General features: G+C 35.1%; 2 protein-coding genes across 2 annotated transcripts in view; both read right to left on the bottom strand.

The window, feature by feature from the left end:
- The window catches only part of LOC150078203 (uncharacterized), an 82368-nt gene extending 81540 nt beyond the window's left edge, over window positions 1–828 (bottom strand). Inside the window, exon 1 of the mRNA XM_090384489.1 lies at window positions 680–828. Coding sequence (XP_090240615.1) covers window positions 680–828 — 149 coding nt within the window. The remainder of the gene's footprint in view (window positions 1–679) is intronic.
- A 3491-nt stretch (window positions 829–4319) lies between these two features.
- The window catches only part of EMC3 (ER membrane protein complex subunit 3), a 56879-nt gene continuing 34418 nt past the window's right edge, over window positions 4320–26780 (bottom strand). The window contains exons 5-7 of the mRNA XM_090385389.1: window positions 24346–24425; window positions 10458–10540; window positions 4320–4614 (exon numbers count right to left, since the gene is read on the bottom strand). Coding sequence (XP_090241515.1) covers window positions 4498–4614; window positions 10458–10540; window positions 24346–24425 — 280 coding nt within the window. The 3' untranslated portion in view covers window positions 4320–4497. The remainder of the gene's footprint in view (window positions 4615–10457; window positions 10541–24345; window positions 24426–26780) is intronic.

The raw sequence follows: 26780 nt of genomic DNA, 5'->3' as shown, positions 1-26780 counted from the left end.
ACACACTGATGCTCCTGCCCACCTGGCATGAATTACCGGTATGGGATGCCGAAATGCCTTTTGTGGTATTTTCCACCACACTCTTGCATGTGGTCTGTGCTGGCTCTGTAAATGGTGTCTAAGACAGTATATTCACACAAAGATATTTAGAGAAAACCCTGCAGTGTTTGGGCTTGTGCTGAAAAATGCGTCAGACAGCCCAGTAAGAAAGGGGGAGAGCGATGGATTCTAGAATCTTGACAACATATTCGTGAGTAGTGAGATTGCTATTGATGAACGACAATGACAAAACTGATCGCTCTCCACACCAGCAGTGTGTAGTATGCCTTACAACAGTGGCTCTAGGAATATTGTGTTCACTACACTATTGTTACACGTGTAGGCAGCAAACTATGGGCCCCAAGCAGAAGCAGGATTCATCACTCATGATCACTTGACACCATTTTGTATCTGTGGCACCATTTCAGATGCTGTTACGATGGGAAGCAGTCAGGGATAATCAATGAAATGACTGGCATTCAGTGGTCCCCTTTTACCAATCGGTGCACAATGGTTTGATGAGCGAAGAGGTTACAGCCTGCTGATGTTCACTGGATGGTAGCGAATGAGGAGGTAGTTGTGGTGTAAACCTGTTGACAGATAAGATAATCCTCCCTCGCTGTTCGACGAGCAGTCTTACCTTCCTGCAGCCACTGTTAAAACATCTATGCACTGTGGTTCCTGTAGTTCTGCTACAGGATAAAGCAAATCTCCAGCCTCTAGAAGGCTGATAATCCAGTCTATTGTAGTCATTGAGTTGATATCAGTGTCAAATGTAACTGATATCATTAACCGCTGAACATTAACAGAATTCTTGTGTAATTTAATTTCTACGGTTCCTGCAATTAACGCAATTTTCTTTCAACGTAATTGTATGTGACTATTAATTGCAGAAATTAAATTACATGAGAATTCTGTTAATGTTCGGCGGCCATATTTGATCTCCGATGCGTGGACCTTTACGCACATGCGCAAAGACAAATAATTACTATTTAAGTTTCAGGTTCAACCCTATTCGGTAATTTTCATTCCTGTGATCACGGCACATGGTTGAAAAGTGTTGTAAGCTTCAGGAAGCAAAATCGTTTTGAATATTTTCGTTAATTGTTTTTAATTTTTAATTGCATTAAATTGATTTTTGTGTTAAATTGGTTTTTAATTATTTATTAATTATTTATTTTTTACTCTAATGCAAGTTTTCGATTTTTTCGTTTTAATTGCTGGAGAGTATCATACAGAAGTGTTCTACATACTATATAACTCCTCTTATTATTTTACAAATATTAATATCAACGTAGAACGTACTGAGTATTACAGTTCTGATTCATACTATCTAGCTCATTATTGTATATTAATATCTGTGAACATAGGTTTACAGGCTGATTTGCTTATTATATGAGCTGCAAAACTTTGAATAATTTACTGAGGGACTTCTGAATGCCTCCAATCTCTGCTGAATTTGAGCACAAATGAGTGACAAGTTATACTTGTGCTAGCATGATGGATGCAAGTAGTACTGTAACAATTTAGTTATAAATTGGGGTACTACTTCAACACAGGCTATTGAAACAGTCTGAAAAAATAATAATGCTGTACTGTGTTATGTTTTCTTGTCTTTACTGTCTTGGGACCTACTGTCCCTCCGGTGACAGAGCTTAGGCATATGCTCTTTATAAATGACTATATATTCATCCACAAGTTAAAAAATATCACAAAGAAAGCAAATCCATTATCTTTAAAAACTCTAAGGCACTAACTGTGACTGGTCTTGCAACTATTTAGTTCCATCATCAGACAACAGGTAGTCTCAATTAGTGACCTTTTGTCAAGCTGTGAATTAATATATCAAATTTAAACAAGTGCAGCGAAGTAATAGGGAGTGTAATGAGAGTTTCAGTTTGAATTGGAAGTTTTCTTTCACACACCACTTGACTGTTCATTTAAATTAAATACATTTATTCACTGCTTGACACAAGGTTATTAATTGAGGATGTCTAATGATGGAGCCAAATAGTATAAGTTTAGTTCTAAAACCAGTCACAGTAGCGATTTAGATTTTAATGCATAGCAGATTCACCTTCTTTGTGTGGCATTATTCAATTAAAAATGATATTAGTTACTTCAGGTCAATTCATGAATAAACATAGTTTCTAAATATCATTAGCATAAGCTCTGTCGGTGGTGGAGGGACAATAGCCCCAGACAATAAAACTAGAAAATGTAACGGTGTAGCATTACATTTTCAAAGTACTAAAAAACAGAATATTGAAAAATGAAATAAGAAACCTTTCAAGACTACTGTAGAAAAAAAAACTAATACAGCATATTAATGCAACAATTGGGGTTATACTTGGCCAGGCACACTTTTGCTATCTGCGTACCAAAATGCCCTTACAATCAAAATTGTTGATTGCTGTCATAACATTTCTGGAGTATAAAATGTTGAATTTTTATAAAATATGCCAGAATTTACAAAGCTTACTGTATAATCTATGCAACATTCCATTCTTTTTAAAAAACATAAGAAAATAACCATTTCAGCACTTTATATATATATATATTACTGTCTTTCAGTTTTATTATACTGATAAATTGTTTCATTACATTTGCAACTCATATCTATTCATAATTTATATAACTTTATCTTCTCCCTCTCCCTTGTATCTTAAATGAGATTCTAATATGGCTTGCATGAGGTACAAGAAAAATGAATATGCACTTTTGCTCATGGCTTTAAAATTACCATTTGTTTATAACAAAATTATTACAATTTATTAACAAGATAAGATACATTATTTTGAAATTTTTTCAACATAACACTTTTCACAATATAAGTCCTGATTCATGATAAAAGTTGTTTAGCCAATCTAGGAACAAAGGGTCCAATTTAGGGAAAAAAAAAAAAGGAAAAAGAGTAAGGGGTCAGACTTTGCAATAAAAAAAAAAAAAGAGAAAACAAATTATTATAATTCTCATGGAAGGTCAGGTGGCAAAAAGAAATGTGTGGAATGTGTTACAGGTGTTGTTTGTTTACAATTTTGTAATGATCCTGTAGAACTGGACAGGCATTTGGAGAGAATAGTGTGATTTTTTTTTTATTTGGCTGATGCTGCATAAGCTCATCCACTTGCTTTCTTGCATCACATGCCACTACTACAAGACTACTGAATTTCTTAGAAACTTTATTCCCACCTTTGCTTTCTGCCTACTAGCTCACTGTAGTCATAATTCAGTAATCTTTTAATTTTGCAGTATACTGTTCAATTATTCTCAATTTTTTTTTTATCATGTTAAAATGAATAAAGAATCATTCTTTCTACTAAACAAAACCTTCAGCTCATTAATAAATATGAAAAAATACTACAGTGTCAACTTTAGTCAGTTTTCGCTCATTTACATGAAACTTGAGCTGCTGCTTTCACTGACAATGTTCTAAAATTTATGTAGTACTATTCACTGGAAAACAAACCAAGGGAAAAAGAAAATATAATGGACACATACTGTATTAAAATTTACATCAAATCTCTCCATGCTATAGTGTACATAAATATAATTTTAAATGTAAATGCATTATTGTAAACAAAATTATAATTCTGCAACAAGTTTTTCTTTCATTTTGTGGATTACCCAAGGTTTCCATCATCAAAAATTTCTTTACCAACCACCCCAGCTAATGAGGAGTCTATTGTAGTTGCAATGACATTTTTATACCCTGGACTGTTATTTTCTCCCATTGTGGCACATCCTCTGCCTTCTTGGATATCAATTATTCATTTTCAGCTAATACACCCACATGGAAATACAACCAGTCAGCACAGCTGACTCCTTGTATTTTCATGTCTGCCATTCCTTGTGTGTGTGTTCACGCGCACACACAACACACACACGCTATTATTCTCCTCACACAACCAACAATCTCTACCATTGTGGAAATACTCACACCTCCTTCAAAGCAGCCACCAGCAGCATTCCATTACTTACCCATTATGTTATCTACAGTGTTTTCATCATTACTTCTGGGGACATTCCACTTCACTTAATGTATAGCCAGATTTGCACATCAGTATCGTGTTACATGTATATAGCCACTACCATGTTACCCTGTGGCGTGCCAAAATAAAGTGGGCAGCTAGTGTATATCGAACATAACATAATGGAAAAAAATCAGTTATGTTTACTTACTTGTCATCTGAAAGTTCCTTTTTTAATTTCAAATTTCTGCAAGTCAGAGGAAATTATCAGACAAAATACAATATCCAAATGGCAAAAATTTCTATACATTTTTAGTTACTTCATACCACAATACATAAATTTAATTAATCTAAGCTTTGAATCTGCTTAAAAATTGGAAATGCATGAAATAAATAAAAAATAAGAAAGCACAGGACAATGCTAAAACACAACTCAATAAATAATTTTGTTTTCATTGTTGTTAAAATTTAGCATGCATACAAAATATTAATCAATTCTATTTCCTTCAGCTCTGTCTGACAAAGGTGAGAGACCAGTTATTTCGTTTTCAATATTCTTCTGGGCCCACTGATGCTCACATATTTCAAGAGCTTCCCATTCAGCCTAAAAGTAGTGCAATATTTTATATTAATATATTAGCATACAAGCAATGTCTGATAAAACAAAATATTTAAGATATGTAACACACTGAATTTTCACAATGAGCAAAATAAAGAGAAATATTTTTGCATCTTCATAATAGACATTCTTCCATGACAAGTAAATTACAAACAATCAGTGCTTGTTATAATTATTATAATGTATGCTATCAAAATTAAAAACAAGTTGTGTCAGAAAATAGGACAAAAGTTTTATGTTTAAGTAAGAGTAATCCCAGAAAATCTTATTACTTGGGAAGCAACAAAACTAAGCTACTTTCTAATGAAAAATACAGTAGAACATCGGTTATCTGGAATAATTTGAAAGCCTGATTTTTCTTCTCTTTTTTTTTATTTTTATTAATGGTAGTATTTGAGACAAAATGTTTATTATGTTACAAGAGTATTTCTGTCTCATTTTTTTTACTTTATATATCTGATGAAATGTTGGATAAGGAAACCATGAGTGATAGTTTAGTCATTCACTTCCGTGAACCCAGTTTCCATGGCATGATTTTTCCTCTTCATTTCATATTATGTTTAGTTTAGCTTCAGATTCGGTAAGAATAATATCAGCCCAAAACTGTGCGATTTATTATTTTTTTCAATTTTTTTTAAGGTAAAATATCAAAGAAAAGAAACAGCACTGAAATGGGCAGAAAACAGGAAGAATGCAATACACGCAGTGGACAGAAAGCATGAAATACCTACCTAGTAATGGATAGGCCCACTTTTCACCTGGATAACGGCAGTCATTGAGTCCATTAATTCATGAAAGCGTTCCACAACTATTTCCATCCATGCTTGCTGCACTGCTGTCCATAATTCCATCACATTCCTGGGTGGAGGATCCACAAAGTGCAAACGAACTTTTCCACAGCATCCTAAAGATGCTCCACAGGGTTCACGTCTGGTGAAAGGGGAGGCCATTTGATGGTGGTAAAAATCTATGGAATGCTCTTCAAACCATGTTCTAGTCACCACAGCTGTGGGGAGGAGCATTACCCTGTAGGTGCACAATGACCATGAAGGGATGCAGATGGTCTGCAAGGATGGACACGTAATCTGGACAGTTCAAGGATTCATCTAGATGTACCAGAGGTCTCAATGTGTGCCAGTTGAGCATGTCCCAGACCATTACCGACCATCCACCTGCCCAAACAGTTCCTTGTTTACATGATGGATGCATAGCTTCGTGCAGTGTCTGCCAGATGCACACCCTCCCATCAGCTCAAAATAATCTGAAACTGGACTCATCAGACCAGGAGACCCATCTCCAATAATCCAAGCTCCAGTGCTGATGTTCTTTCCCCCAGTTGAGGCATAGAGTACTGTATCATGGTGTTAGCAATGGGACTCTGGTGGGTCGGCGGCTCCCATAACCTATTGCAGCTAATGCTCGCTTCATTTCTAGCACCTCCCTCCTTAAAGTCAGCAGTGATTTGTGCTAATGTCGCTCTCCGGTTGGCCGAAACAACAAGAGACAGATATCGGCGGCCATGTTCATCCACCACCTTTCTCTGCCCACAGCACTGTCCACGATGAGATGTTATTCCAGAAATGGTGGTGTATTCTGGATACACTCTTGATACTGTCAAACAGGAATAGTGCAATTTCTGCACCATCTCTGCAACAGAGTGACCTATGCATTGGGCACCCACTATCATCCCTCTTTCAAAGTCTGTTAACTCATGAAGTTTATCCATACTGACATCAAATTACCATCTATGTGAATATAATGATGCAGTGTACTTATATATCTGCCAAGCGGTGGGTTCATCCACTAGTGAGAGGGTTGACAGTGTGGCGTTGCCCAGGAACCCCATGAATTCTGTCCTTTCGGTGTAATAAAAATTGATATTTTTAAGGAACTCGAGAGATTTAGTAGCAGAAAAAAAAAAAAAAAAAAAAAAGTCACGAAAAATGATTGAATTTATTTAAAAAAAATTACTTTAAATTTTTTTTCCACATAAAATTTGCAGTAAAATACCTATCCGAACATACATTGTAAAATACAGTGCAAATTTTTTATGTATAAATTTGTTTTTTTCATGATATTTAAAGTATTTTTTCTTTTACCTTACTACATTATAACAGAACTTGTTTAATCTTACCTTACGTTCGATTATCCGGAAGATGTCTGACAATTATTATGGATAACTGATGTTCTACTGCACAAACCAACATTAGGTTCTCTCAATAGTACACACAAGCTATAGGTGGTGTTTTTTTAAATACTACACAGATGTTTTAAAAACATGGTGTTTTTTTAAATACTACACAGATGTGTAGTATTTAAAAAAACTAATAGGAAGACAGAGGTCATTGTTCCATTATATAATGCATTAGTTAGGTCATGCCTCGAAATGCAGACAAACTAAAATTGTACACCAAAAGCTTTTAATGATTATATTTTGTTTCTACCAATCTCATAGTACTCTCTCATAAAGAGAACTGACATATACTAAGCATTCTAACACCATATGGTGTCAATCAAGGGATAATCAATATACAATGACCTGACCCTTTCACCTGAGAGAGCATAAATTCAAATTGAGTAAAGACAGATGTAGGATAGATGTGCAGAAGTTTGCCTTTAGCCAGCAGGTAGTTAGTTGGTGGAAGACTTCCATCCCTTGTTGTGGAAGTTGACAGCCTAAATAAATTCAAGGCCCAGCTGGACAGGTATTTTGAACGAATGGAGGGGTGAAGTGGAAGGTTTTTTTTTTTTTTTCTTTTTTTGGCTGATGCTGCATAAGCTTGCTTTCTTGCATCATATACCTCTACTAATGCTATGCCCATCTCCCGTTTACCATTCTATCATAATTTTTGTCCATCTTTTTATAAAAAAAATACAGTCGAACTTGGTTATAACGAGCATGAAGGAACTGACAAAATTTCTTCATTATAACTGTTACTCACTATAATGGTGATGAGTGAAATCTACCTCCTATTTTTTTAATTCTCAATAACTTGATAAAAAGATAGATTCAAAACACAAAAGAAATATTAGAGAGAAAAAAAAATAATAATAGTATATACTTACATATTATTTGTATTAATATACTTGTATTCAGTTTTTAAATCGGTTCAGCCAACTGTTACATACAAAATCGCATCCAAATTGTTTAGCAAATTTTTCTGCTTGAGCCTTCAAGATTGGACCAGCTATCGAAAATCCAGCACTTCTCTGTGTAGTAAACCATTGATGCAATGCTTCATTGACGTTTGTAACCATGCACTTTCTAAATCCCCCCCCAGTTATGTTCTTTTTCAGTGCCAATGTGTAAACATGTTTATTCTTCCACAATGTCAATACTGTTGAAGAGGACAAAGAAAACTTTTTACACAGTTCATTTTTTGCGCCACATTCTAACTCACGAATAATTTTGACTTTTTCATGAATAGAGAGAGAGACTTTCTTTTGTTAGTAGACTGGTTTCTGAAGGAAGGGTTCATTTCTAACTGATTTTACTTTAAAATGATAGTAAATGTGACAAGCGGATTGCTAGTTCACTATGCCCCGTCCCCAAAAGGTCATAAACTGGCCGCTAATCTGATGTGGGTGGTCATAAAAGCTAAGTTGCCCTTTTCATTTTTGTCTATTCGAAGAACTGGGTTTTTTCTTCGTACAAAATTTGTACAGTATATCCATGTAGTAAGCTCATTATAACTGAGCGACTGTATGGGAAGAAGTGTAAATTAAACTCATCATGGCTTTTTGCTCATTACAACCGCGATCTCATTATTTCCATGCTTGTTATAACCAGGTTCGACTGTAATAATAATAAAAAAACAAGGGGTTCACCTTTAAAACTGGAATTTTTAAAAAATTTAACTTTCAAATATGTAGAATCTGTTTTTTTTTTACCTTTTGAAATCTGAAAGAAAACACTGTAATAAAAAAAATTCTTGCCAACATCAAAGTGAGATAAGGCATAATAAATACTTTGTTTGCAAATTTAGTTTTTTTAATTAAATTTAAATGTTTAATTTTCATAATGTTTTGACTAACAAATAGCCAAGCCCAGCAAGAGGCGGTGAAATTAGGGGTCTACTGCAACCTGAAATTCTTAAAGAGGACCAATTTCAAAAATTGGCAAAAATCTACAAGCTTAAAATAATAAAAATGTTTTTAATTTATTAATCTTTTATCTTACTGATTCAAGACAAACATTTACAAAAACGAGGGGGCCTGTCAATAGCTCAAAAGTGTCAGAACTACACTATACTGCCAAAAGTATCCAGCCACTCTTTGGATTTGGGAAAAATGAATTGTACTTGCTATCCACATGCCAGGAAGAGGTATAAAAGTAATTGTGTTCATGCTAGAAGTAAGCAAATCAGTAAAATACAATACATGGCTTGTGGCATTGAGCTTAGTAACTCAATGCCAACGAGAAGTGCATTATATCAAGAAGACAGACAATAATGGATTGAACAATGGATGATGATTTTTTGGAAAATGAAATAAAAGATGCAGAAATCATACGTGGAAACAAAGTGGATATAAATAAGAAGAGATTGAATAAAATCCAGAAGCAAAAATTTCTTATGCAACAGCCAAAAAAAACCTCTTCTAATAGCATGATTCATCAATTATGTGATGTTTATAAAAAACATTGAATGGACTGTGTTACAAGATACCAACATTTCATCATATAAAACAGATGAAACTTACTGATTTTATGTAAATAAATATACATATGTTTTAAGGGAAAATAAAATTCTTAGGGCACCTATGCATACTTTACGATTTCCTTCTTTAACCAACTTTTGATTAACTGACCAACTACTGGTCCTGATTATCACAGTCAGGGCTGTGCAGAGCCATTTTAGTACCTGAGGCAAGAATGAAAAATTGCACCCTACTGTTAATCATAGCAACATTGGCATTTATTTAATCTTTCTTTCTTTTGGCACCCATTTCAGCTTTTAATCTGAGGCAAGAGCCTTGTTCACCTCACCCTGGCTCTGATCACAGTTGCAGAACAAATGTGCCGTTTGTCTTTAGCCAGTGGGCAGTTGATTGTTGAAACAAACTTGCATCTGTTGTTGTGGAAGTGGACAGTTTCAATAAATTTAAGGGTGAACTAGACAAATTGGAGGGGATGGGCAAAAAGTAATGTGGGAAGTGTTTTTTTTTTTTTTTTTTTAATTAATGCTGTATAAGCTTGCTTTCGCACATCACTTGACTCTGCTAATACATCAGATAAGAGGGCTTATACCATACTATATAATTAACAAATCTCTAGAACAGTGTTTGTCAACCTGGTAGTCCTGGTGTTTTCCTTTGAGTTTACCAAAACTAGTAACCACTCGATGACTCCCCTTATTAGTCCCAGAAAGTGTGGCTGTCTTTTTTTTTTTTTTTTTTTTTTCTTTTAAACTTATTGGTACATCATAACTCCTTACTGGTTGAGAAGCATTATTCTAGGCCATTTGCTTACTCTATGATGAAATTCTACTTGGTTCCAACCATGGAAAACAAAACCAAATCATAAGTTGATATCTTGTATCAAAGTGTATAGTTAAATGTTTCAGTTAAATGATTAAGGATGAATATACCAAATTCTCCATTTTAAAATTTCCAAAAATCATATCTAAATACAGGATTTATTCTATAGAAAACAATATCTATTAAGTATATAAATGTTACAGTATTATTTTAGAATAAATCATCCAAACTCTAAGGGCATAATACTAGCATAATTTTTAAAGGTATTGTAGGAGAATTACAAGAAATGGTACTTTCAAAAGATGTTTCAGAGTGCTATTTGTGATAGCCTGAAAATATCATATACATACTTTGAAAGCTTGTTTTGGATCAGGAGGCATAGCCATGGCTGCTCCTGACATCTGTTCCTGCATAGCCCTTGTTTGATCTGCAGCTAAATATAACATTGAGAACAGTATTATAATATTCCTGAATATTATATATGATTCATAAAAGGTAACTGAATGGTATCATTTATCACAAAAATTATGCAAACATATATATTACATTACTGTCATAAACAATTTTATGACTATTTATTGCACCATAAGGTGTGCTCCCCCACCTAAATTAACTAAGGGTTTAAAACTGTCCTTAAAACGTGTTTTAGGATGTATTTTAACAATCAATACTGCTGGTCAACTTAACAGAATAGATCTCAACAGGTTATGGATTTCTGCTAATGAAATCACCATAAAGTAAAAATTTTTCAAATTTTGAATCAAGAAAATGGGAAAGGAGATTAATTTCTCCATGCTAATAGCAATTTATAAGTTTAATTACATAGGTAAATCATTGTGAAAATGGCTGCAAACTAGAAATGATAAAATATTCACAGGATCACAGAAACAAAACAATCTAGCCATTTTACAGCCTTGCTATAATGCTGCTGAACAGGTTCCCCCCCCTTATTTTGAATCCCCCCCTTTTATCAGCAGTTTATAACATGCAACTGCTGTTTAAGCAGTCCATAGCATTAACTACAGTTTAGTATAAAATTCTTGCTATTAGATGTGAGAAAGATGGTTTCTTAATTTAAATTTATGTTCCCTATATGTATACTGCCTGAGAAAGGGAATGGATACTATCAGTGCTCAGTTTATTTTTAAAAACTCATTTTCAAATGTTATAACTTATAAATGGCATTCTACCTGAGAGGGGGAAGTGAAACGAAAGCAAAATTTTCATCTCACCATTGTCTTCTCTGTGAGAATAACCCTTTGTGCTTAATCTTGTTGCATTTCTCTGTATTCTTACTAGTAGCATCATAACCAAACCTTTATTACCATTAGTATGATCTGAATAGAGTATTTCTGTTGTATGCAAGTACAACCATCGTATATGTTGTTCAGTGCCTTAATTTTAGTTGTGTTCCTATACTGAGGTTTTCCAAACCTATATGCAGACTCAAAATGCCACCTTACTATTGCTTTATACCTGGTAGAGGCAACCACATTCATCAAATGGGTCACTTCTGAATACAGAAAATTGAGGGTTATATTAATAAAAACTAAAGCACATTCACCTTTTCATAACAGAAATGTTTAACATGGTTATTTAACAAGAAGTTCACATGATGAAGATGATGCAATTTACTGCATCAACAGAAAAGTCTATAAGTTACATAACCTGTATCTATATATATATATTGAGGTCTATAAGGCTCAGAGCATGAAGTGAATGAAGGTAAAATTTTCACTGGTAAAAGTAATTCCAGAACTAGGGATCATAAATTCAAATTACGAGGTAAGAAGTTTGGATTGGATTGTAAAAAGTTTCTTTGTTGTTGCAAGTTGTTAATTAATAGAATAAGTTATCTCCATGGGTGGTTTTTGTTGACAGGCTGAGAAAATTCAAAGGTCAGATGAATAGGTAGTTAGACCTATCCATCTGACCAATATGAGGAGGAAAACACATGGGTAGTTTAGTTTATTATTATTATTATTTTTGGCTGGTGCAGCAAAAGTGGTGCTTCCTTGTACTACATGGCTAATATTAATACATATCCATCTTTGAAGTGCTTATATTGTTCAAATATCATACCTCTTGATAAAACCTTTTCACCATCAGTTCATTTCTATAATGGGGGAGAGGGTGCTGGAACTTTAAACATTTTGGCTGTAGGATTTTGATATAGTATCTTCTGAATTCAAGGGTTAAGTGTCAAATAACGTTAACTACAAAATCATCTTGTAGTTGATGTTTTTGTAATCTGTATATAAAAAAATATTTCGGAAAATAATGCTTTTTCACATGCACACTTTTTGTTTTCCACAAGGTGAGGCTAACTGCTATTACGTCACACTACGACAAAGTGATTGATAGGTCTGTCTCAAAGACTAAGCCTAGGCATGTCACTCTTAAATTAAGCTGAATATACCACAGCGGACTCATTACCTGATAGCATTTAGTAGCATTATGGCATCACACAATGCTGACAGTTCGGCCATTGTTAATTGTGGGGTTTAATTTTGTGTTTTTAATTTTAGAATTCTACATGTCTCAAGGCAATGATTCAATTTTTTCAACGGTTTCTTCAGCTATCGCCAATGTTGTTAATAATGGCAGTAATAGAAAAGAGAAAGATCGTATCAGAAAGGCTGAGAAAAAAAGAAAAGATATCGAAGAGTATTAAGCAGCACTTAAAAATCCTGATATTGAAGAAAACAAAGCAATTATAATAAGTTAAAGGCTTCACAGTTAAGAAAGGAAAGATATGAAAAGAGCAAAAAAAAAAAAAAAAAAGAATCACGAATTGTTGATAGCTCTACTAAAACTCCAATCATTGATAAAAAAGAAAAAAAATCGTAAATAATTATACAGTGGTAAAAGACGAAAATGATCAAATAGAGATTCCTGAAAATATTCACAGTTCAGGAAATTTAATACATGATGTTTTTGGAAGTATCGAAACTCTTTTTATAATCAAACATATAAATGATGGTTTTGTTATTAATTCGTTTTTAGATAACGTAGCCCAGTGGTCAGGAGCGAGAGTGCATAGCACGTGTTCCTTGAGTGGACTGGGGTTCAAGCCCGTGACTACTAAATACGATAAATATTTGTATTGACGATTTATTGTAAACTCTACTGACTTGGTTGTCGTGCCGGAGTATAAACAGAAAAAATTTATTTATTTATAATAAAATATAATTTTTGTACATCTTTTGATTATTAGAAGGGGATGTGGGGGGGGGGTTTCTCCCACTAAAAATTAAAATATAAAAACGTATAATTCAGGTTTGACACAAGTCAGAGGGGAGTGAAGCGACGTGACCTTCTGGCTTGTTAACAAAAAAAAAAAAAAAAAGTCATTTGACATTTTCTTCATTTACCGGAAATGTACTTACAGCCTAAATTAACTTGTACAGTACTAGAGGGACACAGCTGTGTGATATAATATGCATTGTTATTTGTATAAAGTAAAACCAAAGTTGTCTCAAGAAAAAAAAAAATGCAATTTTGTAGTTAATGTTGTTTGACACTAAACTCCTTGAATTTTGGAAGAAAATAGGTAGTTTTATCAAATAAAGGTTGAAAATAAATACAGTACTGGATAGAATAACATGTGGTGATAGTTTTGTATTAAGATTTTGGATTGGAGATTTACTATCTAAAATGTTACGTAATTTTTGACTGCTGTCTTTTTCAATTGTCTAATGCAAATGACTGTCATACAGTATTGCAGTCATAGCATAAGAAATTTGCCCTTTGAATAGCATAAGAAAATTCAAAGTCAAGGAATATAAACCCATTACTAGTAAAAGGATTTGAAACACCTTGAAAGTCTTATTTTTAGGATATTAGCCTTTTTTACCTCAAGATTCAAAAGGTGTTGGCAAAGGAGAATAAGATTTTATTTAAATTCAAGATCATTGCATATTCCATGAATTCATCCATCTTTTCTTCTTCCTCATTAGTTTGAAGTGAAGCAGCAGTCTCACCTGGGTATACTGGAGACTGTACACATGTCATAATATTTCATTAATTATTTTGTTAAGCATAAACCAATGGGTATACCCTGCTTCATGCTGTGTACAGAATAAAGTTGAAGGGCAGTTTGAATCTTGAGGTAAAAAAGGCTAATATCCTAAAAATAAGACTTTGAAGGTGTTTCAAAATGGTATAGTTGGGTAGAAGAGTTGCTGGACTGTCAGAGATGACAGTCCAGCAGTTTGTTGAGCAGTTATCTTTGAGAAATTATATCCATCACTACAGCACTGAAAACTGGAACTGTGATAAGTCAAAGATATTACAAGGTTTTAATATAATTAGTATGGCAACTACAGAATTAAGCAACGATAAGTCATGGACAAGTTCTAGTAGTAGTAGATCAGATTATTATTATAAATCAAAGCAAATAAGTAATGATGGAGTAGATATTGGTACACATGGGTATGTTTCTCAATGGGAATAGATTTTTGCCTGATATTAGTGAGAAATTATTGGAACTCATGAAAGAAACTGACATGGGTGGGACACTTTTGAGGTTAATAAAGAGATTTCATCCATCTTTTATTGCAGAATAACAGAGATGGTACACATGATGAAATTAATTTTATGGATAAATGGTACTGGAATAGGTCAGGTTGGTAGGCTATCATAAGATGTGTTGTGTTGCCTAGGTAAAAGGTGAGAAACTGGAACTAAGTCCAGCAACTGATGGGGGTCCAAGACAGTAATTAGTAGTGGCAATTTAATAATAGAATGCTCAGCAGAAGGTGAGATTGGGTTATGGTACTAATGATATGTGTGAGACGTGTAAAGAAGGAATTTGGATGTTTGTTAAGAGGCATTTTGATTGGAATTTGATGTTTCAGGACCTTGGTTTGTGTTAGAAGAGAGAAAAACAGGATTTGTGGATATGCATGAACTTTCTGTGGATATAGATATTTTCTTTTAGTGAGGCTTTATGTATGGTAAATAGTGATATGTTACAGTTCCTAGAGATGGCAAAAGCTGGATTTGAGGTCTTACATAACAAATATAATAATAACAAAGATCATTGCAGGCTAAGGATCTTTGTTATTAGAAGTTGTTTTGGAGATAGGTAGCCTTTGGATACACCAAATTAAATGTAACAGTTGTTTAACCTAAAAGAATATGAGAATGGTAGAACATGAATCTTGGAATTTCTTCCCCACAGACTGCACACAAGGGCTCATAGAGTTCTCTTTGTGCAAAGAGCAATCAATTAGGAAGGCATAATCAATCATTAGACATGGTTGGTCAAGAGAGATTGAATGAGATGAGAGTTGTAGCAATTGGAATGGTCTAACACAAGCCTTTAGAAATCTGTTGACAGATTGCTGAAATTGTTAGTTTCGATCTTGACAAGAATAAGCTGAATAGTCATGATAACATGCAAACCAATGTCTGAGTGACTCCTACTTTGCTGTGTCACCCATGAAAAGATTTTAGCAAAGTACTTTAAAAAAAAAAAAAAAAAAAACAAGGGTCCTCCTCATAGTATTTCATTGACTGCAAAGTTTGTTAAAATGGGAGACAAGTCATGCTTTCTCGAGATTAGAAAATTAAGGTCTTTGTTAATGATGCTGGTTCTAATCTTTACAGGTTAAGGCTGAAAAATATCTAAGTGTAGAGGTAGTGCAGTGGTGGCTGAGGTAGATAGCATAAAGGATGCTCAGTTACTTGATTGATTCAGATCCATGTTTGAAGGAATTGGATTATTTCCCCTTAGTATGCAATCTAAACCATCACCTTGCATTATTATTTTTGAGGTCGTTCCAGATGTGAAGGAAAGTGATCTATCAAAAGATCTGTATGAATGAAACTTGAGTGGAGCTGGAGTTCATGAAATTGAGTTTTCTAAAAGTTGTGAGATGAATGGGAAAGAAAATGGTAGGAATTGGATATTAGATGTACTTTTAAAATATTAATTATCGGTAAGGGTATCCAATCCATGTGTTTTTCAAGTTTTACCAGCTCCGGTGAACGCTAAGTTTTTATTTATATTTAGCCATTTTATTGACTTAATTGTTATATTAAATTATTTTCTATAAGTAGCTTATAGATCTAGTCAAGCTCCTTGGTTTATTTTGAATTTAGATAGCGTGATTTTGAAAGTTAATTAATACTCAATGTACGTAGATTTACTGTTCGTAACTTGCCGCCATTGTTATACGATACAATGTATATCCCGAACTAGATAGTGTAAGGTTTAAGGTAAAACTAGATAGTGAAAGATGTAGCACAGTATTAGAAATCTGTTAGCTTAGTATAGTATTATCAATTAATCAATAAAATTTATTAATCTTGTTAAACTTCATTGTCAATTAAATTGTACTTTTTTAACTAAATACATATAACGACTTAGATTTTACAAACGTAACATTATTAATTAATACATATAACTTCATAGGAGATACAGAAGTTATATAACTAAATTCTGAGATAATACTCGATACTGAAAAAAAAAAAAAAAAAAATATATATATATATATATATAGTGTTATAACTGCATTGGGATATAAGTTTAGGGTTATATTTTGTATCATGACTCAGACCAGAGCAATAAAGCAAAAGGCTAAAGCTAATGGGAGTGCTGTGGCTCAGGGGAGAACTGAGGGGGGGGGGAATAATTGTCCTCTGAATCACAGCCTTTTAAAATGCACTGCTTGCATGATGTTTGTGAATCGGGTACGGGACATGATATTGCCAAGGGGGATGTCTTTGTGTGCGCGCGATGTAAGGAGTGCGAGGAAATCAGGCAACAACTCAGTGTTGTTATGGGCCTATATGAGAGCTTGAAGGACAGGGTGGATGCCCTCGAAGGATCTAAATTGAGGAACCCAATCAAACTCTCAGCTGCCCACATCAACGCCAGAGCTTGCACTTGGTCATCACGCAACATAGTGGCAACCCCCAAGGCAGAATGTGCTGGTCCCACACGAAATAGTAGTCGTTGGTGACTCTATTGTCAGGGAAATGGGGAACATATTGTGCAAAAAGGATAGGTGGAACAAGATCAGGGTATGTCTGCAGAAGCAAAGGTTGATGACATTGTAGAGCAGATATCATCTTTTAAGGGAAAAAAAGGTGATATTGTTGTAAACATTGGCACTAATGATATTAAGAGTAGGAGACCGGTGAAATTACTTAAAAAGTACAGGTCACTGTTGAAAAAAAAGCTGTGAATTGGGGTTGAATTTGAAAGTGTCTGCAATTCTGCGAAGACACGATAGGAGGGAGTATATGATGAGAGCCTTGTCGATCAATTTTCCTCAGCCTGGTCTGTGCTTGTTAACAGGAGAGACTGCTTCTACAGGGATGGGATACACTTAAATAGAAAGGATGCAAGGATATTTGTTGATGCTATCGAGGCAATGTTAGGTGGGTCAGAAAACTGCTAGCTTGGGAAGGATACATGGACTAACAGATTAACAACAGCTGCTGGTAGAGATGAAAGTGATTCTTGCACTGCTTCTATTGGAATGAGCAGCAGCCTGGAAAACAAGAGACTGCTGGGAGTCATTGCAGTACAAGTAAACACATAGGCTGTGTTAGGGTAGCTAAGAATAGGAACAGGTGCATGTGTACTTGCATCTACACAAATGCTAGAAGTTTGGTAAATAAAATTGATGAATTTGAGGTGTTGGTCAAAATATTAAAGGCAGATATTGTTGGGATATCAGAGACGTGGAGTCACACAGATATAAGGAATGCAGAAATGGAATGGGAAGTACAATGTGTACAGGAAGAGGGGTTATGCTATTAGTTAAGAAACACATAAAATCCAAGGAAGTGAAGCCAGTCGACATCGCTGGACAGTGCAGTGTCGAGTCAGTTTGGTGTGACATAAGCATTGGGAGATCAAAATTGAGAGTAGGAGTGTGCTATAGGCCTCACGACTCTGATGAGTATAATAAGAAACTGTACAGAGAAATAGAGTGGGCCAGTAAATCAGAGAGTCTTATAATGGGGGATTTTAATTTCCCAGATATTGACTGGAATTTGGGGGCTGGTCACTCACACACTAGCAAGGCTTTTGTGGATTTATTGGATTATTGTTTTCTACAGCAGTATGTTCGGGAGGTAACTAGAGGGAGTAATACTCTTGATCTGATTATCAGTAGTGATTCTTCATGCATTAAGAATCTGCAGATAAAGGAACCACTAGGTGGCAGTGATCACAGTGTGCTGAAGTGGGATTTACTCAAAGAGGTAACAACCATCAGGGGTAAAGGGAAGGGTTATTGGTCTGAGAGTATTTAAATTCTATACAGTAGGACCAACTGATGATGTTACCAACAGCAAATTCAAAATGGGAAGCATTCAAAGAATAAATCTTGGAAGCTACTAGGCTTTTAATACCAACTAAGAAATATTGTTCAAGGTTTAGGCCTAAATGGATGTCAGATGAACTTAGACACATGTGGCAGAGAAGAAAAATGCATGGGATACATATAAATGAATGGGTGATGATAGATATAAGTTGGACTGTAACCAAGTCAAAGGTGGCTAGGCAGACAAAGGCAGACTATGAGAAATCTTTGGCAAAGGATGCAAAGAACAACAGCAAAGAGTTCTTTACTTATGTAAACTCTAGAAGGAAGGGGATGAATCAGATTGGTCCACTGGATATTGATGGTTCAACTGTTGATGATCCTGCTCAGGTAGCTAACAAACTGAATATTTTGCATCTACATTCACACATGAGCAGTTATTAAGGTAGGGGAATGCCAGAGGTGAATTAAACTCTGGCAGTGAGCTAGAAGATTTTGTAATAACTGAGACCAAAGTGGAGGAGAAATTGTTGAAGATAAACATAAGAAAGGCACCTGGAGTGGATGAGATCTATCCAGTTATATTAAAGGAGGCAGCAAAAGAAGTAAGCAAACCTTTAGCCATAATTATGAGAGCTTCCTTGGACTCAGGGGAGGTATCCATGGACTGGAGATGTGCAGATCAGGGCTCCCACTCACAAATTTTAAAAAAAAACTTAGATTGCAACTTAAATAAACCCAAAAAAAACCTAGTTTTCATCATATAGTATAGCAACACAAATAAGATAAAACTTACCATGCAAAAATATCTTTTATTTAATTGTAATCAGAATTTTCATCCCATTCAGTTCCCTCCACATTTATTTTTTGAAGTTTTCATTTTTTTCAAACGTTCTTCGTATCTTTTATGACAAGTTCCTTGTATGACTTCTTTTACCAATTCTGATTTAGGTTTCCATGTATAGCAATTTTGATTAGATCTATTTATTTCCTGTTTTGCTATTAGTCAATTTTTCAGTTTCTGGTTTAAGGGAGTTTGTGGCTTTTGATTTTATATGGTTTACTTGGGAGAAGATTCTTTCTACGCTTGCCAAAGAGGGAGGTAAAATAGTTAGACTGGTCATAAAGTTAGATAAAATCTCATATTTAGAATTATTAAAGCCATCTTTTACATTACGTAACAGATACCAAAACTCAGGGATGGTTTTGTAAGAGAAATCTAAATCTTGATTTAAATGAAATGATCTCCATTCATCATCTAGAAGATCTAGTTTGTCTTCAGAATGGAAAATTGAGGATGGCGAATTGGCACGATCATGTATCACTGCTGGGTCAAGAACATTGAGACTGACGATAATTCCATCATCATTTAGAGGAAATCTTTTTCTGATTTCTATACAAAGTTCAACAAGAAATTTTAAACAATCATTTTTAAACCTGCTTTCACTGTCACCAAGTGGTGTTGAATTTAATAAGGCCATACAACGGCCTCCCAAATATATTTTATTCAGAGGCTTATGATTTATTGCATTGCTTGGATCAATTTCAACCAGCTTGCATGAAGTAGTGACTTCTTCTTTTATGAAAAAACTAAGAATATTTTTATACTCAGTTGAAACCACTGAATGAAGTAAGTGCAATCTGAAATGCTCAGATTGAAATTCAATATTCAGGCAGTTTATTTTCTCCAGTACATATCCTAAAAACAACAACATATGCTTAGTTCCTTTGGTGATCATAGTATTGTAAATATTCCGTGCACCATTGATTTTGTCAATTTTTGATTGAGACTGAAAATAAAGAACTAACGCATCCCACTGCTCAATAATAATTTTTATTACATTGCCACAGGATAACCAACGTGTTTGTGCTAATTTGGGGATTTTATGCTTAGCAGTATCTACAACATCTTGAATCATTTTGAACTCGTTTAATCTTTTACTACTACGGGAAAAATAACAAGAGATATCTTTTATAAATATTTCTAGATATGATGGTAGTACCTTGACTGAATGACTAGCACATAATGCAAAAGAATGGCAAACACATCCCATTATAAATACCGATGGTACATCCTTTTTTAGCAATGACTGGAACCCACTCTTAGTACCCATCATAGTGGCACAATTATCACTTCTAAAGCCAACGAGATTACTTATTTGAATGTTTTTTCTATGAAAAGATCTTTTACAGCTTGATAAAGCCCTTCTGAAGTAGGGCTTTATCAAGCTGTTACCATTTTCGACACAAACAGTGTCAAGTAACATATCTACAACATCAAGTTTTTGAATATCAAAATATCTAACAACAGCTAGAACTAGCGATAAAGATAAATCTGTACTTTCATCTATTATCATTGAAAACTTGTTGTTTCTGCATATGTTAGAAATGTATATTTTTTCATGATAGGCTATGCCATCTTGTATAAGATAAGGGACTTTAGTCACCTTCATCTGAACTTGTTTTGCAATATTGCTATCATGAAATGCTTTCTTACATGCTTCTATAAGGTGATCACATTGCACAAATGGAATATTATGCTCAGAAATGAGTGCAGCAATTGTTAACTCTGCCTTTGCTACTTCTTCATTCTCCATAGGTTTACGTTTTTGAAGAACATGTCTAACGTTGAACTTGTCTTAGCAATATTTGCACTTTTTTTTATGTTTAACTGTATTTTTATGCGCTAGTAACATCGATTTATTGGCATTCTTTAATTTAATTTCACAACAAATACAGTAAGACGCACCTTTTTCATTACTGTCTTCTTTCAACCAATCCTTTAATTCCGGATCTTCTAACCATTCATTTCTAAAATTTTGAGTATACCACCGTTTACTCATCTTTCTTTGTGGGGAAGAAGTTTCAGACATTGTGGGCAATTTGTGGGTATGACTAATTAGCAGTTATCTTATTTAAAATGTTCTATAAAATAAAAAATAAATCACTAATCCATTAACATAAAATAGAAATAGTCACTACAATTTAAATTTATTATATCACTGTACGTAGTTCAAAGTATTTTATTATTTTCTGCAGGCTCCAGGGTTTCCCCTATCCGCCGCTGAAGAGTAACTGTACATTATTGACAATTTGTGGTTTTACAAAACATCTTGATCCAGCATCTTCGCAGGAATGATTACAAACATACTGTATAACCTTAACACTTGCAACTAAGTTATTACAATTTGTTGAAGGCACCAATTTCTATATTAACCTTCACAACTTATACAACTATACAGATAGTTAGGACCTACCAGTTCGGTTACAATGAGGCCTGATATATATCTTACAATTTATACAATTTATGATTTACAATTTATACAATGTAAGATTTACAATTTATACAATGTAAGATTTACAATTTATACAATTTATGTACTTTTTTTACAAGCCAAAGTCCCAGGACACCGTCCACCCAACAGTGATCCTGGCACATCGACTTATATATTCTGAACGCTAATATTGCCTTCCGGCAGTAAATACAAATACATTTCCTCATCAGAGGTCTTGTATCAATACAATTAATACCAAGGAGGCAACTATATACAGTGGTAGTACACTTATTACATTACATATTTATTCTCAACCGGCAAGTCCTTTCCTTCTGCGGAAAGCCCTTAGTACACTCATAAATGTAAAAATCACACCAAATAATGCAATAATACCACGAACGATCACGAAAGACTGTGCAGTAAAGACCGCCTTACGCCTGCTCAATAGGCTGCGCATACATGTTAGTAACACGATCATGTATGCTTACATGTATGAACATGTAAGCATAATTTCATAGGGTAGAACCCTGCGAAAACTTTGAAATCTTTTTACATTTGTAGTATTTTGTACAAGCACTTGAGATATTACAAATTATGATCAGTATTGTTAGAATATAAAATTAAGAAAATTGTAAACTGTTATTAAATATATTAAATTTTATTGTATTTACAAGAAATAAAAATAAATTTTGACTTAAAATTAAAAATTACCGAAAAAACCCAGATAATGAGATATTTTTGTGAAAAAAACCTATCAACCCAGATGACAACCAAAAAACCCAGATCTGGGTGGAAAAACCCAGGAGTGGGAGCCCTGGTGCAGATGTGACCCCAATTCACAAAGGAGGATCTAAGGGCAACACAAGTAATTACAGACCTGTTAGTTTAACTTCTATTCCAGGGAAATTAATGGAGGCACTGGTTAAAGAAGCGCTCCAGGATCATCTACACAAGATTTCAGTTATAGCTCTAACACAGCATGGGTTGGTTAAGGGGGAAGTCTTGTCTAACCAATTTGATTGGATACTATGATGTGGTCACAAAGGAAATGGATGCAGGGAATAACTTTGATATCATATATTTGGATCTTAGAAAACCTTTTGATACTGTTGCACATGGAAGACTGCTGCACAAATTGGAGCAGTGTGGCATTAGAGGCAAAAATTGCTGCTATAGATAAAGGGATGGTTAAATGGGAGAAAACAGAGTGGTAATCAATGGACACTGCTTTTCGTGGAGTAATATTATTAGTGGAATCACTCAGGGTTCAATGTTGGGTCCATTATTGTTTTCTGTATTTATTAATAATATTAATGATAGTATATCAGGCTTAATGTCCAAGTTTGCAGACAATACGAAGGTTGGCAGGGTTGTTAATGACACTAATGACAGTACACTGCTGCAACATAATCTAGAAAAGTTGAGCAGATAGGCTGAGAGGTGGCAACTGAAATTTAACATTGACAAATGTAAAGTACTGCATATAGGAAGCAGTAACCTCAGTGTAATGTATCAACTGTGTGGTACTAGACTGACGGTGGTAGACAATGAAAAGGACCTGTGGGTATTTGTGCAGGCAGATATGAAGTTTTCTGAGCAGTGCAGACGGTCTGCAAGAGTAACTCATGGTGTCTTGTCAATGATATATAATAATTTTTCTAGCAGGGATAAGGAGGTGATTATCCCCTTGTATAAGGCAATGGTCAGGCCACACCATGAGTACTATATACAGGTCTGGAGGCCTCATTTTATGTAGGATGTAGAGCTGCTGGATCGAGTGCAGAGAAGGGCAACAAGTTTAGTGAATGGAACAGAGAGTTGTTCTTATGAAGTTTTGCAAATTACAGTGTCTGGAGACTAGTCACCTGCGAGGTGATCTGATTGAGATGTATAATGCCTTGAATGGTTTGCGCATGCTCAATGCTGATGGGATTCTTCCTCTTGCTCAGAATAATCACCTGAGAAGGCATAAATTCAAATGGCAGAAAGACAGTTTTAGGATAGATGTGTGGAAGTTTGCCTTTAGCCAGCATGTGGTTGATTTCTGGAACAAACTTCCATCTGTTGTTGTTGTAGAAGTTGATAGCTTAAATAGATTCAAGACAGAACTAGACAAACATTTGAAGCAATTGTGTCTTTACTAATGCTAATTTAGAAAGAATAGGATCCACTTTTCTTGCATGAAGAAATCAGATTTTGGAGGTTTTATCTTACAAAAATGTGTTATTGATGTTTTTGTTACGAACATATGGCAGGACACTGTAGAGGAGACTAAGGAGACTGCGTTCACATTGTGCAAGGTGGGGCACTCATTTGGACAGAATTATGGACCGTAGTGCAGCAAGCCTGGATGGAAATACCTGTGGAATGCTTTTGTGAACTAGTGGACTCAATGTCCCACCATGTGACTGCTCTTATCTGGGAGAAAGGTGAGCCTACCTGTTACTAGGTATTTATTCCATGATTTCTGTCCACTCAGTGTATATGGTATTTATACAAAGTTTTTACCTAAAGATCACAAACTACTGAAAGCCCTTTCATGGAGTTTACTCCTTAACTACAAAAGTAAATAACCTTCCAACATTCTTGAAAAGAAATGCAATAACTGACTATGAATCTTAGGTTCTAGTGATCTGAAATGTTAATTTTAGAAATGATATTGTGATAGAGCCACTTACCATTGTTCTCTCCCAGAACTAGAGCATAAATACTTCTAAGACCAAAAACATTCAGAAAATACCAGGATGCAGAGCTCACCCTAGAAAGAATAAAAATGTTTAAAATTTTAAATTAAATTCAAAAATCTACCAAATAAATGTATGCAAGATTGGTTATTTTCTTTCTTTATCAGTATTACAATGAATTTATTTTTTTAGCTATGCAGAGAAACAAGTTACTATACATTGCCCTACCATTAATATGTGGACATCCCTCCATTGATAATTATGTCCTACCCAAACACCATATGTCAGACAACTATAAATATGCTTGTAAGCTTTTGTGGAGACAGCAGCATGATTGTGAATGTAAGATGCCATGATCAACAGAGTTAACAGACATCCAGTATGGAATGATAATAGGGTGTCACATAATCAATTGGCCTATATGCAATACACCAAACTTCAATGACACTGAAGATCCCTAGGTCAATGACTGGATTGGATTGAAAGAAATGGATTGGTACTGAAAACATCATAGAAATGAACTGGAAAAACTCCAAAGCTGACAGATGAATAGTCTACAAAGAATCCTGCAAAAAATAGTCTGCTCAAAATGTAGGTTGATGTTGTTGCAGTACACACAGGCCCTCAGTGAGAAAATTGGGATGCATTTCAGCACTAGTAAGTGTGCAGGATGCTGCATTAAATGTGGCTTAACACAGTCATGCAGCCATCCACAAACCACTAATTACCCTGACTCATACAATCATCCAGACACTGTCTAGCTTGGTGTAAGGTCCACTGTTCTTGGACATTAGACCAACAGAAAGCTGTGCTTTGGAGTGACAAGTCACTGTACATAGTCTACCAGTCTGACAGAGGTATCATGACGTTCTGGTCTGTTTTTCATGGTTTGGCAAAACCATGGAAAATACACAAAATACAAAAACTAAAATAATGCATTACCTACATCGTGGCAGCACATCTGAGAAGGCCCATACCTGGATCGGTAGGACAACACTCCATGTCACCCCACTCATGTTGTGACAAACTAGTTTGAGGATGTGGGCATTGAAAAGTTGGACTAGCCAGCTCAGCACTATGACACCAAACCTACAGAGAACCTCTGGAATGAATTGGCTTGTCGAGTGCATGTGAGGAAAGGCTACCCAGGCAGGAAACAGAACTGAACTGGTTGCCGCTTTGAAGGCTAAATGGCAGAAATTATAGGAGGACATTCACAAAAAACTGGTGGAGAGTGTTCCATAGAGACTAAAGGCTGTCAAAAAGGCTAAAGGTTTCAGCATACATTATTAGTTTTCTTGTAAATAGAGGTTATTTGCAATATGAAGATGTCTGGATATTAATAGTAGAGAAGCATATGTATTGAAATAAACAACCAGATAAAAAAGAATGCATCCAAATCCATATAATAAATGATGCTAATTTCATCCTAATTAAAACAGAATGTGCCAACTTGTCCCATAAAAATTTGTAAATAATAATAAAAAAAAATGTCCCAGCACCCAGAACAGTGTGCAGGATGCTGTATTAAACATGTCATAGAAGTGGATTGTAAAAATAAGTACTGCACATGGATAGCAGTTTTCAGTTTTCTTTGGAATGACTAGGCAAAGTGAAGCTGTAGAAATTTTCCATTATTCTAAACAGTGTATAGTAAAAAAGGCCTACGTGCTCTGGATTCATTACGAAAACTTTTTATTTTTGTTGCTCAGAGCAAAACTATAAATACAACTAATGAGCTTTCGGCTGGGAGGCAGCCTTCTTCAGATTGAATACATGAATGGCAGTTGGAATAGAGATGTGCACTGCCAGGATGGTGCGTGAGGCGCGTGGTTAATTGTTTGATGCTTGTGGCTGTGACATATCGTGGTGACGTGGCCAGCGTTTGTCTATGGATAGAATTACTGCCTCTGTGATGGGGTTAACTTGGCAACCACTGTTCCTGTTCAAGGAGGCATCCGAGCATTTTATATTTAACGATTCCAACCAGGTGCGCTTTAGGTGATGGTGGGACCTGTCCACAACCACGACATCGCGGTATGGGTCGATGTCGTGGTGGGTTGTCCAGACATGCTCGGCGATAGCTGAGTGTTCTATATCTGCCAAGCGGATCGCCCTTTTATGTTCTGAGAGACGTTTCTCGAGTCGACGTCCAGTCTCTCCAAAGTAGCAGCTGGTGCAGTCACGGCAAGAGATGCGGTAGACCAAACCGCTCTGTAGAAGAGTGGGGACGGGTGTTTTTACGTTGGAGATAAGAGAACGCAGTTTCTTGCCTGGGAGTTGGATGCACTTTATCCCATATGATTTTAGAATTCTACCGATCTGTTGTGACAGGTTGGGGTAGTATGGGATAAATGCCCTCGTGGATGACTCGTCCCTGTTGGCGTTGTTGTTGGTCGTCACGTTGTCGCGTGCCTGTAGATCATACC

This window comes from Mastigoproctus giganteus, chromosome 11, assembly GCF_048544385.1.
Source record: "Mastigoproctus giganteus isolate SK-2022 chromosome 11, ASM4854438v1, whole genome shotgun sequence".
Classification (NCBI taxonomy): Eukaryota; Metazoa; Arthropoda; class Arachnida; order Uropygi; family Thelyphonidae; genus Mastigoproctus; species Mastigoproctus giganteus.
This window is presented reverse-complemented; position numbering and strand designations above follow the sequence as displayed.